At 40.4% G+C, this 17,004-nt stretch overlaps 1 protein-coding gene across 1 annotated transcript in view; it reads right to left on the reverse strand.

The window, feature by feature from the left end:
• Positions 1 to 17,004, reverse strand: part of LOC124859667 (VPS10 domain-containing receptor SorCS3-like) — a 117,688-nt gene that overhangs the window by 15,316 nt on the left and 85,368 nt on the right. Inside the window, exons 10-23 of the mRNA XM_047352572.1 lie at positions 16,183 to 16,329; positions 15,195 to 15,297; positions 13,806 to 13,882; positions 13,618 to 13,709; positions 12,757 to 12,864; positions 11,144 to 11,261; positions 10,907 to 11,040; positions 10,310 to 10,423; positions 9,717 to 9,888; positions 4,483 to 4,669; positions 4,074 to 4,207; positions 3,609 to 3,732; positions 3,192 to 3,304; positions 2,764 to 2,898 (exon numbers count right to left, since the gene is read on the reverse strand). Coding sequence (XP_047208528.1) covers positions 2,764 to 2,898; positions 3,192 to 3,304; positions 3,609 to 3,732; positions 4,074 to 4,207; positions 4,483 to 4,669; positions 9,717 to 9,888; positions 10,310 to 10,423; positions 10,907 to 11,040; positions 11,144 to 11,261; positions 12,757 to 12,864; positions 13,618 to 13,709; positions 13,806 to 13,882; positions 15,195 to 15,297; positions 16,183 to 16,329 — 1,758 coding nt within the window. The remainder of the gene's footprint in view (positions 1 to 2,763; positions 2,899 to 3,191; positions 3,305 to 3,608; positions 3,733 to 4,073; positions 4,208 to 4,482; positions 4,670 to 9,716; positions 9,889 to 10,309; positions 10,424 to 10,906; positions 11,041 to 11,143; positions 11,262 to 12,756; positions 12,865 to 13,617; positions 13,710 to 13,805; positions 13,883 to 15,194; positions 15,298 to 16,182; positions 16,330 to 17,004) is intronic.

Consider the following 17,004-nt stretch of genomic DNA (forward strand, 5'->3'; position numbering starts at 1 on the left):
GCAGTCATTTGTGTACAGGGAGAAGAGGAGTGGGGATAGAACACACTCCTGGGGGGCACCAGTACTTATTGATCTGGTGCAGGAGAAGATGCTCCCCAGTCTCACCTGCTGCTGTCGGTCCATCAGGAAGCTGTTGATCCACTGACAGGTGGAGGCTGGGACGTTGAGCTGGGTGAGCTTCTGGTGGAGGATGTCTGGTATGATGGTGTTGAAGGCCAAGCTGAAGTCTACAAACAGGATTCTGGCGTATGTCCCTGGACGGTCGAGGTGTTGCAGGATGAAGTGTAGACCTAAGTTGACAGCATCATCTGCCGACCTGTTTGCTCGGTAAGCAAACTGCAGGGGGTCCAGCAGGGGGCCTGTGATGTCTTTCAGGTGCTTCAACACCAGCTGCTCAAAGGATTTCATGACCACAGATGTCAGGGCTACAGGCCTGTTATCATTTAATCCTAGGATGGTGGGTTTCTTGGGCACTGGGATGATGGTGGATCGTTTGAAGCAGGAGGGGACCTCACATTTCTCCAGTGACTTGTTGAAGATCCTTGTGAAGATTGGGGCAAGTTGATTTGAGAGTTTTTTACTAAAACCAGCCGCCACGGAGACAGTTTCTTCCCCCAGGCTGTTTCTCTGTTGAACATTTAATAGAGTACCAAACAACAGCATACAGATGCTGCAAATGCACTTTTTTATTTATATATGTGTATATTTGTATATTGTATATATGTACAGGGGTTGGACAATGAAACTGAAACACCTGTCATTTTAGTGTGGGAGGTTTCATGGCTAAATTGGACCAGCCTGGTAGCCAGTCTTCATTGATTTCACATTGCACCAATAAGAGCAGAGTGTGAAGGTTCAATTAGCAGGATAAGAGCACAGTTTTGCCCAAAATATTGAAATGCACACATCATTATGGGTGACATACCAGAGTTCAAAAGAGGACAAAGTGTTGGTGCACATCTTGCTGGTGCATCTGTGACCAAGACAGCAAGTCTTTGTGATGTATCAAGAGCCACAGTATCCAGGGTAATGTCAGCATACCACCAAGAAGGACAAACCACATCCAACAGGATTAACTGTGGACGCAAGAGGAAGCTGTCTGAAAGGGATGTTCGGGTGCTAATCCGAATTGTATCCAAAAAACATAAAACCACGGCTGCCCAAATCACGGCAGAATTAAATCTGCACCTCAACTCTCCTGTTTCCACCAGAAGTGTCTGTCAGGAGCTCCACAGGGTCAATATACACGGCCGGGCTGCTATAGCCAAACCTTTGGTCACTCATGCCAATGCCAAACGTCGGTTTCAATGGTGCAAGGAGCGCAAATCTTGGGCTGTGGACAATGTGAAACCTGTATTGTTCTCTGATGAGTCCACCTTTACTGTTTTCCCCAAATCCGGGAGAGATACGGTGTGGAGAAGGCCCAAAGAAGCGTACCACCCAGACTGTTGCATGTCCAGAGTGAAGCATGGGGGTGAATCAGTGAGGGTTTGGGCTGCCATATTATGGCATTCCCTTGGCACAATACTTGTGCTAGATGGGCACGTCACCGCCAAGGACTATTGAACCATTCTTGAGGACCATGTGCATCCAATGGTTCAAACATTGTATCCTGAAGGCGGTGCCGTGTATCAGGATGACAATGCAACAATACACACAGCAAGACTGGTGAAAGATTGGTTTGATAAACATGAAAGTGAAGTTGAACATCTCCCATGGCCTGCACAGTCACCAGATTTAAATATTATTGAGCCACTTTGGGGTGTTTTGGAGGAGCGAGTCAGGAAACGTTTTCCTCCACCAGTATCACATAGTGACCTAGCCACTATCCTGCAAGAAGAATGGCTTAAAATCCCTCTGACCACTGTGCAGGACTTGTATATGTCATTCCCAAGACAAATTGACACTGTATTGGCCGCAAAAGGAGGCCCTACACTATACTTATAAATTATTGTGGTCTAAAACCAGGTGTTTCAGTTTCATTGTCCAACCTCTGTATATTCTTTAATGCAAAAAACAAAAACCAGAGAGCAAAGTGTACCAGAGTCAAATTCCTTGTTTTTATGTACAAACTTGGCAATAAAGCTGATTCTGATTCTGATTCTCATAAGAGAATGATCCGAAAATCCCAGAGCTGCCCTGGTATCAGCATGATATGAGTCCTTTAAAGTTGTGTAACAATGGTCCAGTGGGTTTTTGTCTCTGGTGAGACACTTAATAAGCTGTCTGTATTTGGGGAGTTCATAGGAGAGGATTGCACTGTTAAAATCTCCAAATCTTGTAGACCTAAAAGCTCACGGATACAAGCTGCCGAAACGAGCTTCCTCTGTAGGGTGGTTGGGCTTTCCCTAAGAAATATGGCCAGGAGCTCAATCATTAAGGGGGAGCTTAGAGTAGAGCTGCTGCTCTTTCTTTCTGAAAGGAGTCAGCTGAGGTGGTTCAAACATCTAATCGGAATAACTTTGTTTGGAAGTTTTTCTTACTTTTCATTGTGGATGGATAGGAAAAAAAATTCTCATCTGTAGATCAATACCTGAATTCCATAAAGTAACACAGTCTGGAATACTATTAAGAATTTTTTCACAGTTGGGACAGAAGAAATTGCACAACGTTTAAGGCAATGTATAGATATTTAGAAACATGTTAAATTGGAGCTGCTATGTTAGCAACTACTGTTGAGAGTTTTTACCTCAACCTTTGTCTCAACAGCCTACAAAAAAAAAAAGTTGAAATAAAAGCCTTTCCAAATATCGTGGCTCTTACTGTATCCAAAGCCTCCTCGCTCCTTTTCTTGTGCTCACTTGACATTTGCTCATCAGGCAGGATAAAGAGCTCGGCTGTGGTTGGAAGTCCAGGGTACAGAGATACCATCAGCTGATTTTCAGGAACCCCAGATATCTGTTGAGATCAGACAACACAAATGACAAGTTTAACCCCATTAAGGAGCTTAATTTAAGTTATCACGATATACTGTGTGACTCCATAGCAAGAAGGGCTGACATCACCTTTAATTCACACCAGTTATTCACACTAGTGACCTGTCATCACAGATTGCCTCAATACAGGTTCATGGAGGATATATCTTATGGCTGTATGGTTATTATTGCGCAGAGGTTTAAAATAGTAATGACCCTGAAAGCAATGGGGCTCCAATGTTGGTTTCAGGAAAGATCTGTTGGGACTTGATGTACCTGTGACAGAGCTCTCCGCACCACACGGCTTATGTCCTCCCTCCACTCAGGGATGTCAGGATTGTGCTCGTCAAGAGCTGGGGAAAACGACAACAGCAGTGACCTGAAGAACTCTGGAAAACAGGGTGAGGTAGTGTGTATTAAAACATGAATGTTACTTCTAGTTTAGTTTTTGATTAATATGATGTGCAGATTTGTCTTTTTTCATTTGGGAACATGCAGCTAAAAGTTAATTGCTCCTCCAGATTTCATGTTCACATGGCGTGACATTTTATTCATTAGATAGGTTTACACTGACATACACAAGGTGCAGCTCGTGGTGCTGACCGAGAGAAATCACACTTCCCCCCCAAGTAGCATATTGCATATTCATGTACCTGCAAATAAAATGCTTTGAAGTCTGTCTTTTTCACTCACCTTTAACAGTTATAACTTTTGAGTCTTCCAATACGGTGCTTCCAGAAGCAACCTGAACCGTGACCCTGTTTTTTCCCTCTCTGAGAAACATATGTGAGATGCTTCCATCCAGAGTTATAATGGGCTGAATTTCAAAAGAAGAAAAACACAGAGAATTTCTTAAGAAATGCTAAATAAATACTGCATATAAGCAGCCCTTGATATACTGTATAATGAGTTGCTTCTTCAGTGAATATAATCAACAAGATAAATAAATACGACGATCCATTTGAGCCCGATCCTCCAAGAAAAGGTGGCCACATGCAACGTATTACATTATTTGTGGGAAAGCTCTGTAGGTTTGCAGTTCTGAATTAATGTAGTGCAAGGACAGCAGAGGAGGAGTGGGAGAGTAGAAACAATGACAGTTAACTGGACAAAGACGAATGCTGTAAACAGTAGTAGGAGGAGGAGATGCTCCCTCACCTCAGAGCTGTTTTCAAACCACCAAAAGAAGGTCAGAGTTCTTGTGTGGCTCGGCCAAACTACTGCAGTCAGATTAGTTGCTTTCTCCTTGATGACCACAATAGGAGCGGAGAGATATACACGATCCACTGGACCTGAGGCAGCAGCAAAATACATTGGCACATATCTATACAGGCATCAAATTAATGTACAAAGTAAACACTGAGTATTACATTGATCACAAGAGACGTACACTCCAGCTCAAAGTCTGTGTTTTTGCATGCTCCCAGGTTGATATGCATGCAAGTATTAAGAGTAACACTGACGTGAAATTTGGCAGCATCAGAATTGGACTACCCAGGAAAGAGAGGAGGGTTCATGCTACATGCACCGTTGCAGGAATGAGTAATGACGTTACTTATCCACGTACTAGTGATGTGCAAAAAAAGCGTGCTGCTGTCAGATCCCAGGCTGTTTTCTGCAGTAGCTATCACTCTGTAAATCCCAGTCATTCTGTAGATGTGTTTGATGCCATCGTCAGTCCTGCTAAGGTTAGAGTATGTGATCTTGATGCCGTCCCCGAAGTCTAGCTGGATGCTGGTGCTCGGAGACTCTCCCTGTGGATACATGGGGTGACAAAGCATCTGTCATCACGGCTTAGGTCAGGACACTTTAGTTAGGCCAAGCACAACTGGAAATAGCCCAGCCCATTGCTTAAGTGCTGAGGCTTGGATGTCCATTAAGCTGTCACTGACATCATGTAGGTGACTATGGATAAAAGATGACAGAAATCCAACTGAGAAAACAAGAGGAAAAGTAACGAAACCAATGAGTCAAAAAGGTCAAGTGACCAAAAGTTAAAAGAAGTTTATAAACCAAAGCCATTTTATAAAATCTTTTACACTAGATATGCTATGATATATTGCATTAAGGTCATTACTGCAATTTTATTATGTGTAAAGTCGCAATAGCAGAAGAGTGCTTAGATGCAGTATTTGGTAATCCATAATCTTTCAGGTCTGATGCAATCAAATCCTGCTTGCCAATAACACATTAGGCCAGTTGGATGGACCTGCAATTTTTTTGGTGCCCACAATTGATATACAGTTGTGTTCAGCCTCTCTGACTAGATCATTCACTGTTTTTAATAGAAATTTTATTTGTACATGTCAAATAATTTACAAATAGATGTAGTAGAGTGATAGAAAAGCAACAGTAATGGCATGCATGCAACTTGTTCTGTGTAAATGAATCATTAATTAAAAGGGGCATCTTGAAAATAATTGTAGTGTGGAGTTCAATCAGGGAGGTCATTCTGTGAATGAACAGATGTCAAATAGCTGACCCTTATTTGAGGACAAATGCAGCAAATGTTTTAAATATTGAAGAGTATTCCTTCCTAAACTGTTCAGAAGAACAATGTCCAAAGAATAGCAAAAATGACAAAGATCAAGCTAATGATGAGCTCAAGGGTATAAAGGATCTAAATGATCTAAAGTTACTTAGAATAGAATAGAATAGAATAGAATAGAATACCTTTTATTGTCCCACTGTAGGGAAATGCAGGTAAAAACAAAACTATTAAAATCAAAGTAAGCATAGACTGTAATGTGATACAGTTATACTCATACCATAACGTTTCCTTTCAGTCAGTTTATTCGATACCAGACATATAATACGGGACATGCATACACTTCCTGCACATCACCTATCAAACCTGGGTCAAGTTCAGTAGTTTCATCTAACCTCCCTCCCCTGCACCATTCCAAACCCTTTGTGAAGTTCCTTGAGACGACATGTGTTGTGAATTGGTACTATATAAATAAAACTGAATTGAATAAACTGAACCTTATGTAGGTTACAATAGGTTACTGAACTCAGACTTAACAGAGAGAATAATGTTAGCCAGCAAAGTGGCTGCCAGCATTCAAATCACAAAACCATTGGGTGATGGCCAACTAGCTGAATTGCATTTCTAATTAATAGAGATCCCTCTTAATAAAGCACACAATGTCATCAAGCCCCTGGATGTGCAAAGGGAAATATCTGCTGTTTTATGATAGGGAGATGGTCACCACAATTCATAGGTCTATCTCTGTTTTGTCAGAGGTTTGACCCTGGCAAGATTGGCAAAGGAGCCTTTACTCCAGCCCGACTGCTTGGGAGCTTGGCCGTGATAGAGTAGCTTCACTGGCTGGGGCATAGGTTCATTGGCAATGCTGCTCTCTTAGGGGGAGGTTGCAATAGTGCAGGCTTGCAGGTGACTGTCTAAGCTTTGATGGAAGTTGATGGGGCTGTTCACACTGAACGCATGTGTGTGTCTGTGTGCGTGTTTGTCTGTGTGGGTGTGGGCTGACTGGTGAGGGCTGGATGGGTATAGGTTGACAGCAAATGGGTGAAGGATTAATCAGCCAGGGTTTTTTTTCACCTAACAAATCCATACACTATTCATAGCCAGGTATTATAGCATGTATAGAGCGTGGCTTTCCCCAAGTTAGTTCCAAGATAATTTCTGTGTAAATGGGCAGGTGTTACCTGGCCACTGCTGGCTTTATTAAGAGATAATATCACTGTAGCCCCTGACTGTGTCTTCAGCTAGGATATGCCAAGGCCTTATATCCCATCCAGTATTTTACGTACAGAGTTAAATGACTTAAAGTGAATTTAGCATACAGAGTGAACTTAAAGGGAACTTCTCTCAATAGTTTTACTGAGCACCTATCTAATATACAGGCCCTTCTCAAAAAATTAGCATATTGTGATAAAGTTCATTATTTTCCATAATGTCATGATGAAAATGTAACCATCATATATTTTAGATTCATTGCACACTAACTGAAATATTTCAGGTCTTTTATTGTCTTAATACGGATGATTTTGTCATACAGCTCATGAAAACCCAAAATTCCTATCTCACAAAATTAGCATATCATTAAAAGGGTCTCTAAACGAGCTATGAACCTAATCATCTGAATCAACGAGTTAACTCTAAACACCTGCAAAAGATTCCTGAGGCCTTTAAAACTCCCAGCCTGGTTCATCACTCAAAACCCCAATCATGGGTAAGACTGCCGACCTGACTGCTGTCCAGAAGGCCACTATTGACACCCTCAAGCAAGAGGGTAAGACACAGAAAGACATTTCTGAATGAATAGGCTGTTCCCAGAGTGCTGTATCAAGGCACCTCAGTGGGAAGTCTGTGGGAAGGAAAAAGTGTGGCAGAAAACGCTGCACAATGAGAAGAGGTGACCAGATCCTGAGGAAGATTGTGGAGAAGGGCCGATTCCAGACCTTGGGGGACCTGCGGAAGCAGTGGACTGAGTCTGGAGTAGAAACATCCAGAGCCACCGTGCACAGGCGTGTGCAGGAAATGGGCTACAGGTGCCGCATTCCCCAGTCCTGAGCTACAGAGAAGCAGCACTGGACTGTTGCTCAGTGGTCCAAAGTACTTTTTTTGGATGAAAGCAAATTCTGCATGTCATTCGGAAATCAAGGTGCCAGAGTCTGGAGGAAGACTGGGGAGAAGGAAATGCCAAAATGCCAGAAGTCCAGTGTCAAGTACCCACAGTCAGTGATGGTCTGGGGTGCCGTGTCAGCTGCTGGTGTTGGTCCACTGTGTTTTATCAAGGGCAGGGTCAATGCAGCTAGCTATCAGGAGATTTTGGAGCACTTCATGCTTCTATCTGCTGAAAAGCTTTATGGAGATGAAGATTAAATTTTTCAGCACGACCTGGCACCTGCTCACAGTGCCAAAACCACTGGTAAATGGTTTACTGACCATGGTATCAGTGTGCTCAATTGGCCTGCCAACTCTCCTGACCTGAACCCCATAGAGAATCTGTGGGATATTGTGAAGAGAACGTTGATAGACTCAAGACCCAACACTCTGGATGAGCTAAAGGCCGCTATCGAAGCATCCTGGGCCTCCATAAGACCTCAGCAGTGCCACAGGCTGATTGCCTCCATGCCACGCCGCATTGAAGCAGTCACTTCTGCAAAAGGATTACCGACCAAGTATTGAGTGCATAACTGTACATGATTATTTGAAGGTTGACGTTTTTTGTATTAAAAACACTTTTCTTTTATTGATCGAATGAAATATGCTAATTTTGTGAGATAGGAATTTTGGGTTTTCATGAGCTGTATGCCAAAATCATCCATATTAAGACAATAAAAGACCTGAAATATTTCAGTTAGTGTGCAATGAATCTAAAATATATGAATGTTAAATTTTCATCATTACATTATAGAAAATAATGAACTTTATCACAATATGCAAATTGTTTGAGAAGGACCTGTATACACAGTACAGACCAAAAGTTTGGACACACCTCCTCATTCAAAGAGTTGTCTTTATTTTCATGACTATGAATATTGTAGCTTCACACTGAAGGCATCAAAACTATGAATTAACACATGTGGAATTATACACTGAACAAAAAAGTGTGAAACAACTGAAAATATGTCTTATATTCTAGGTTCTTCAAAGTAGCCACCTTTAGCTTTGATTACTGCTCCACACACTCTTGGCATTCTTTTGATGAGCTTCAAGACGTAGTCACCTGAAATGGTTTTCATAAGTTTTAATAAGTAGGATTTCAAGCCTTATAAATGGGGTTGGGACCATCAGTTGTGTTGTGCAGGAGGTGGATACAGTACACAGCTAATAGTCCTACTGAATAGACTTTTAAAATTTGCATTATGGCAAGAAAAAAGCAGCTAAGTCAAGAAAAACAAGTGGCCATCATTACTTTAAGAAATGAAGGTCAGTCAGTCCGAACAATTGGGAAAACTTTGAAAGTGTCCCCAAGTGTAGTCGCAAAAACCATCAAGCGCTACAAAGAAACTGGCTCACATGAGGACCGCCCCAGGAAAGGAAGACCAAGAGTCACCTCTGCTGCAGATTATAAATTCATCTGAGTCACCAGCCTCAGAAATCACAGGTTAACAGCAGCTCAGATTAGAGAACAGGTCAATGCCACACAGATTTCTAGCAGCAGACACATCTCTAGAACATATATATATATATATATATATATATATATATAGATATGGTCAAGCAGCTCCCCACCTCCCCAGCTATACAAGGTCAGCAGCTCCCCACCTCCACTGTAAACAGTGTTGGCGAAGCACTGCTTCCCCCTCCCTAGGCGCCGGATGGTTTGTCAGAATCGCTTCAAGGCCAACCGGTAGTCCTTCTCCATGTCCTCACCAAACCCCTCTTAGGTCCGAGTTTTTGCCTCTGCCACAGCCCGGGCCATGGCGCGCTTGGCTTCATGGTACCCATCAGCCGCCTCAGGAGTCCGACAAGCCAATCACAGCCGATAGGACTCCTTCAGCTTGACAGCGCCCTTACTGCCGGTGTCCACCACCGGGTTCGGGGATTGCCGCAGCGACAGGCGCCGCAGACCTTATGGCCACAACTACAGGCAGCAGCATCGATAATAGATGCGGAGAACATGGTCCACTATATATATATATATATATATGTATTTATTTATGAAAATAACGGGTTCTCACTTGCTACTCTGTTGCATGCATTTAAGACAAGGTCACCAGAATCACTGCTCTACTAAAACTTCTGTAGTTTCAAAATTCACTTATAGCAATTAATGACCCGACATATGTTTGTTTAAGCAGCAATTATGTGTAATTATGACTCACATTATCAAGGTGGATCATAAAAGTAACATTGCTTCCGATGGTGGCACTGAGCTCTCCGTGGCTGGTGGACAGATGGAGGCCCTGGGGTGCTTTGGGATGACATGCCACTCTCTTGGGCGAGTATGCATTTCTTCCTCTCTCCTTACAGTTATTGGACAAAACCTTACGATACCTTTCAAGCATGAAGTAAAAAATTAGCACCGTCATATAATAATAGCCAGTATTTCCAGTTGAGATTTTAAAATGAAGACTTGCAGCATCTGACCCTGGAGTTGCCACATCCACTCAAAATTTGTTATAATTTTTACCAGTTTGTTGTAAAACAACAACAATCTTTCAACAGCACAGAGATTTAGCTTACATTATTTGTGTATACATAACAATGTCACTTTCAAAGTGTGCACTTACTTGATTTTTTATTCATCTTAAAGGCAATTATACACAAGAAATGTTATACTTTCTTTGGCTCTCTTTCTTTTCCCCCATCTAGGTGGTAAACCATGATTTTCTGTTTTTATTCCAGACTGCTCATAAAACAAAGTTAGACTGAATAACAATGTTTGTTGAGGGACTTAACATTAAGCCCAACTTACCCTGTGCTGTTAAGGAAGCTTTGGCTGAAGCTGCAGCTTTTTGTCGCACTGTTTGGATTAAACCAAAAAGCAGGAGAGCACATCCCATCAGCCTGGCGCTCCCACCCATAGTCACTGCCACAATAATAATCACATTACTTCATGAAATGATAAACACTGCTACTCAAAAAAATCTACAATCTTTTGTAGTGAGGCAAATTTTTTGCAGTTAGAGCTTCATAAAATATTTTAAGACCTTAACTAGAGACATAATTGTCAGACAAGGAAGATCAAAGAGAATTTTAGATGGATGGATAAAATATATTTAAAATTCATTTAATGATTCATTATTAATTGAATTCTAATAAGTCATTTGACATTATGCAAATCAGAAAAGCATGATGAAAGTACTAAACTCTATCAGAATTTTTCAAGCTATAATTAGAGTCACACTGCAGTAAATGTGCAGCTTACTATGGATATTAAAACACATGAAGTTTTTTAAGCTGATACTTTAGTTATTGTGTAACAAATGTCAACAAGCAGCATAATTACATACAAGAATATTATATGCTCAGAGTTGTGGAGCTGCTTGGAAAACAAAAAAGCAGTTATCACCATTCGAAATCATAGGCTGTGCAGAGGCATGGCTCTGAGGAGTAGATCCTTGAATAATCTTGAGCCAACATGCAACGGTTGCCAGGTCTGCGCTTCATATAGATCTGCTTCTCACCCATCACACAAAGCTCTCCCTTTTCACAAAGAGAAAATTATGTTTGTGTTGTTTTCAAACTTGAATTTGAGAGCAGTCACAATGTTTCAAGGAATGTGCATGAACAGGCATGCAACTGTTACCTTGTTGTGCAGGTACCATGTCTGATAATCTCCATCCATGCATCTCCTGCTAAAGAGACCCTTGTAGTCAATCTTGATGAGCTGCCACTCTGACCGGTGGCTGAAGTGTCCAAAAAAGCTGAAAGATGATTCAAGACAAAAAGCTTATTTCCACCTGAAACCATGCTGAGAAATAAACACTTTTCATTACACACAGACTGATGTTTTCAATCCTTTATTCATGTTAATCATGATATTTTTTCACTTACTACAACCACATTATTTATTTATTTTATTGGGATTTTATGAGATGATCCAACACAAACTAGTGGACAACTGTAAAGATAAAAGAAAATGGTACATGGTTTTCAAATGTTTGTTTAAACAGAAATCCTGAAAGGTGTGGTGATCATTTGTGTTTAGCCCATCTAAGAGATTTGTACATAAATCTTTGCAAGCAAATCTTTGCTAAATACATGAAGCTCAGTCTGACTACATGAAAACTGTGCACACTTCAATTTTCATGTTTTGCCAAAGATTCTCTGTTGGATTTAGTTCTGGACTTTGACAGGGCCATTCAAGAGATTTGTCCTGTTGAAAGACAAATCTGCACTCTGGTCTCAAATATTTTACAGCATCTAAGAAGTTTTCTTCCAGGATTGCTCTGTATAAAGTTCCATCCAGCTTCCCTGTTCCTGCAGACGAAAAGCATACCTCAGCATGATTCTGCCACTTCCTTGCATTACAATGTGGATGGTGTGTTCAGTGTGACCTGTAGTGTTAGTTTTTCACCACACTAAGCATTCTGTGTTAGGGCAAAATATTTTTTTGGGTCTCATATTACCTGAAAAGAAACCACCCGAACTCTCTGGTGTGTTCATCGGTCTTCATGATGCTCTTTGTTTGCTAATGTTGTCTAACAAACCCAAGAGTTGTTTGCAAAACTAGCTGTATTTACAATAAGATTTTAATTACACAGACAGTTTACTTGTAGAGTGAGTTTTGAATGGAATTGGTTGTACTGGATTTTGTTTGGGGCTATCAAAGTAAAGGGGGATGAACATAAATGCATGCAACATAATTTTATTTGTACACATGAATACACAACTTTCTGTCGGACTATTACAAACAATCCCAATAAAAAGCATTCAGCTTTGTGGTAAAGTGATAAAAGGTGAAAAAAGTTTAAAGCATATTAATAATTTTCCCAGCAATAGAAACTGTTAAGACCTAAGGTAATTACTGCAGAATATTTTGTTGTAGTGCAATAGTCAGCTGGCATTTGTGTAAACATCACTTTTACATTTATTGGTCACCAAAAAACCATGGTACACAAAGACAGCATAAACCATGAAAAAACACAATGACCAGTGTAAATCACTGATTAAACTTTAAACACCAGGTATGATCAAACATACCCACTCAACACAGAACACAACTTTAACATGACAGAGCAGGAAACCACCATGCCTCCAAAACAAATGGCAGACAAGTGTTTTTATTGTTTTGCCTAATTGATGCTATAAACATTTTAATGTGGAACACCTGTGAATATTTTTTTGTTTAAACCTATAGAAGAGTTCATTCTTGAGCACTGATATCCTCCTGGGCTTTACCTGTGAGTCTTTGCTTACGTGATAATGTGATTGTCTGATTCTGGCTCCATTAAAACTCCATCCACATACAGAGGCGCCAAGGAGAAACTGTGCCGGTCCCATTTCTTTCCTTCATCTAGGCTGATCCTGCATAACAAAGACAGTGTCTGTCAGTGCATCAAAACCCCTGTATTCCTGTTTATGTCTCTAAATTGGGTACATTTATTGTTTATTCCATCTGGACAGCATCAGACAGTGCATGTACACAAACCATACAATAGGAAACAAGTAAAAGTGAAATATGATAAAACATTTGAGGTCATTTAGCTCTTGCCATGTTTGAAAAATGGAACACAATGGCTTCTCTTCACTTTGAAAAATTAACTTGACAGCTGGCTGAACAAAGGAACAAATGTCCCTCAGCCCAGGTAAATGCTTGAAGGTGACAAAACATCAGAAAGAAAGGTATGACTCAGATTCCAACATCAGAAATAGATTTAGGGGGTTTCAAATCACCTTTCTCCAAGCCTAATCACTTTTGACAGCATTGTAGTGTGCAGGGACATCAAAGTAGATAGTGTTACAAAGCTCCCACAATGAGGGACTTATGAGAGCATTCTGAGTCTCATATTTCCATCCTGCTCCACTTCTCATTTACATAAAAGCACTCAAACCTTCATATCTAACCAAGAGTACAAAGCTGTAACACACTCGGTACTGCTGGAAATGACAGCTCTGAAGCCACAGTGCTGATACAATAATCACATAAAGTTGGCCCATCAGCATTTCAAAACATTAAGTGTAATCATATGCCCCCCCTCCCAGGTAATTTTCCACTCTACCCTCACACCTACAGTCCGTACCTCTGGTAGGCTGCTTGTAATAACATGCGATACCCACCATAGTTGTCGAAGAGGTTTCGTTGCATGAAGAACTGCAAGCAAAGCTCCTCCATTATCAAGAAACCAAATGTTGTACTCCTCATCAAAAATCTAAATTCATTAAAACAAGAAAATGCATGTATTCCCATTTCACTTTTGATGGAAAGACATCATTGGTCCAGAGAACGGTATATTAATGCCTCTTACCTGTCTCCAACTATTTCCTGCATCAGATGTTATAAACATTCCAAGGTTGGTAGAGGACAGCTCCGTTCCAGTGTTTCCTGAATACAAAAAATAAACAGTGTACACAATGCCTTGCAGCCACATATGTTAAGATATTTTTCATTGGGGGTTTTCTGCGAAGGACAAAAACAAAGTAGTGCCTGATTGTGAAGTAGAAGAGAAATGATGCATGGTTTTCAAATTTTTTACAAATAAAAATTCAAAAAGTGTGGCATGCATATGTCGATGTCACCTGTCACGCTCTTACTCCACAAAAACCCACTGCTACTACTTCCCTTAAAAATTCACCTACTTAGTACATGGAGTCTGTTTGTGTGTAATTCAATCTTAAAACATGTGTAAAAAGGTGCTCTCAGCAGACAAGAACATTAAACCTTTTTGGCCTACTTTAAAACGCTATATGTGGCAGAAAACGTCACTGATATATACCCCCACCATACAACATGGTGGTAGCAGTATCATGCTGTGGGATGCTTCTCTTCAGCAGAACAGGGAAGCTTGTTAGAGATGATGGGAAGGTTAGACTGAGTTAAACAAAGGTCAACGCTGTAAGAAAACCTGTTGGGACGAAAAAGACTTGAGGCAGTCTTAAGTCTCAAGTCTTCAAGCAGGACAACAACATTAAAATACTGTACAGCCAGAACTATGATGTAATGGTCTAGAGACGAGCATATTTGTCAATTAGAATGACTAGCTAAGAATCTTTGGCAAAACCTAAAAACCTGGCGTACACATGCTCTCCATCCAATCTGGCTGAAATTGAGTTATTTTACACAGACGAATGAGTAAAGACTACAGTATCTGGTGGCAGCTGGAATTGCAGCAAAAGTTGGTTTGACAAAATATTAACTGAGGGGAGCTGAATACATGTTTATTATGCGTACATGTATATTCTATTTCAGCATCACAATTATATACTGTTTTTTCTTGATAATCACCAAAAATACCTTGGAAATGTTAGTTGTAATATGATAAAATGTGGAAAAAGTCTAAGGGATATTTTCCAAGGCATTGCATTAACACGACAGAGACCCAATGACTTATTTTCTCTGTACACACCATCAGCTGATAAAATCATTATTTTCTAAATCTTTATGTGTGTCTGTGTGTCCTTGTTTTCCACGGGAGGACAAACTTACGTCTCACTGCCACCAAATCAATTCACCTCAAAAAATAAGATTCGGGAGCCAACGTTTCTGTATCTGATTTTAGTGACAGAAAGGGGGCAATGTGCAATTTATTTGGAACATTTCTGCTGTTGCGCAGCAGCAATGTATTCATCTGAGAAACAAGGCAATTGTGAAGTCTCAATCCTTTTAAATGCACATCTATTTTTTTAAACAACTGTACCTGTGGCCACAATGATTCCTGGGACAGACTTCTTACTGGTGATGGGCCCAGATGTGTAGGGATTCTCTGACATCTCCAAATGAAGATGCAGTGAGCAAAATGGCTGTGAACAACACAAAACAGCACACGGGTGAGCAGAGACACCATGTATCAAGATCTTAACCGAGGCGGCTGTAATTAGTGCTCCTTTCTTACGATTCCTCCCACTGAGAGAAAAGTGCTAACATTTTCAGAGGCCATTTATAAAACAAAGATACTTTGATCCTCTCATCTCCTCTCCCAGAATAAAACAGGAAATAGCTGAGAGGACAGAGAGAGCATTCGAATTGTTTCATTCCAAAGCAAACAAGGCATGTAATTAAAATTCCCCAAGATGTACTGATAAAACTGGCAAAATTGATTCAAATCATTTCACTCATCTTCCGGACTGAAGCAAACTGAAAAACATCAATATAGCCTTTCAAAGAGCTGAAGCTGCAGGGTGGGGGTGGGGGTGGTTCAGGAAGCAGACAAGAGCAGAATGGTCATTTGTGCAGCACACTGAAAGACTGTAACCTACTATTAACTGAATAATATGAATTTTCTCTCTCTAAAGGACAGACTGGCTGGATTCGATTCCATAATACTAGCTGAATAACAACACAGCCCCTTAATGTAATTCTGTGTAATTTAACATTCATTAGTCCAGCGTGACTACAGGTAGTAAATTGAAATCACAGAGGTTAATAGAAAGTCATGACCCCAGAAACTAAACGTGATGACACTCTGTGCCTTACACTGATTATATGAATATTTCCCTCATCCATTTAAACAGCTAAAAAAAGCATGCTGATGCTGGCACCTGGCCGAGCACTAATCTGTCTCTGAAACAAAAAATAAAAAGAACCCAAACACAACTGATGAGGTTGAAATATTTGATGTATTATACAAGTCATGATCTTGCATGAACGGAAGCATTTATACACTCTTGCCTAAGGGTCAAGCTCACCAGAATGCAGTGAAGGTTGTTTCCAGCCACGTTTGTAGTTGGAGCCGGCAGCAGAGCCCATGTTTGACCCTTGTTGTATGTGATGAAAGTCTTTATATGATTATCCACTATCTTGTTGGCAAGATACATACCATCTATGCCCTCAACCTGCAAAAAACAGTGAAGGTTAATGTAAAAAACAGTTAATCCATTTTAAATATTACATTAAATAAATCATCAGTAAAAAAAAAGCTTTTTTGCTAATTATTTTGTCTTTAAGAAATTCCATCTGAAGCGATTCATAATGTTTTTGAAACTGATTTAATCTACAGTGCAGATGTTATTCTGTGTATATCCTGCAGCTTAAACATTTTCACATTTTGTCACAAGCAACTGCACATTTTAATTTATCTTATTTATGTGATTGACAAACCCATAGAAGTGAATAATTGTTAAGAGAAAAAAATGTTAACCCTAAATAAAATTCAGAGGAACAACTTGGTTTCAGTCTCTTAATTAGTAAATAGAGTCTAACTGTGTGTAAATTAATCTCTGTATTAATGCAACTGTTCTGTAAAGGCCTCTGACCATCATGAAGACCAAAGAAAAAGCAAGGTTAGCTAATAAAACAACATCCTGTGCTCTTAACATCCCATAGAGCACTGTTCAATCCATTATCTGAAAATACAAAGAATATAGCACAACCACAAATCTATCAAGACATGACCATCAGTCTTAACTAACAGGCAGCCAAAAGGTAGGTCAACAGTAGCTCTGGAGGAGCTGCAGAAGTCCACAGCTCAGGTGGAGCAATCTGTTGACAGGGCAGCTGTTAGTTGTGCA

The sequence above is a fragment of the Girardinichthys multiradiatus genome, chromosome 22 (genome assembly GCF_021462225.1).
Source record: "Girardinichthys multiradiatus isolate DD_20200921_A chromosome 22, DD_fGirMul_XY1, whole genome shotgun sequence".
In the NCBI taxonomy this organism is placed as follows: domain Eukaryota; kingdom Metazoa; phylum Chordata; class Actinopteri; order Cyprinodontiformes; family Goodeidae; genus Girardinichthys; species Girardinichthys multiradiatus.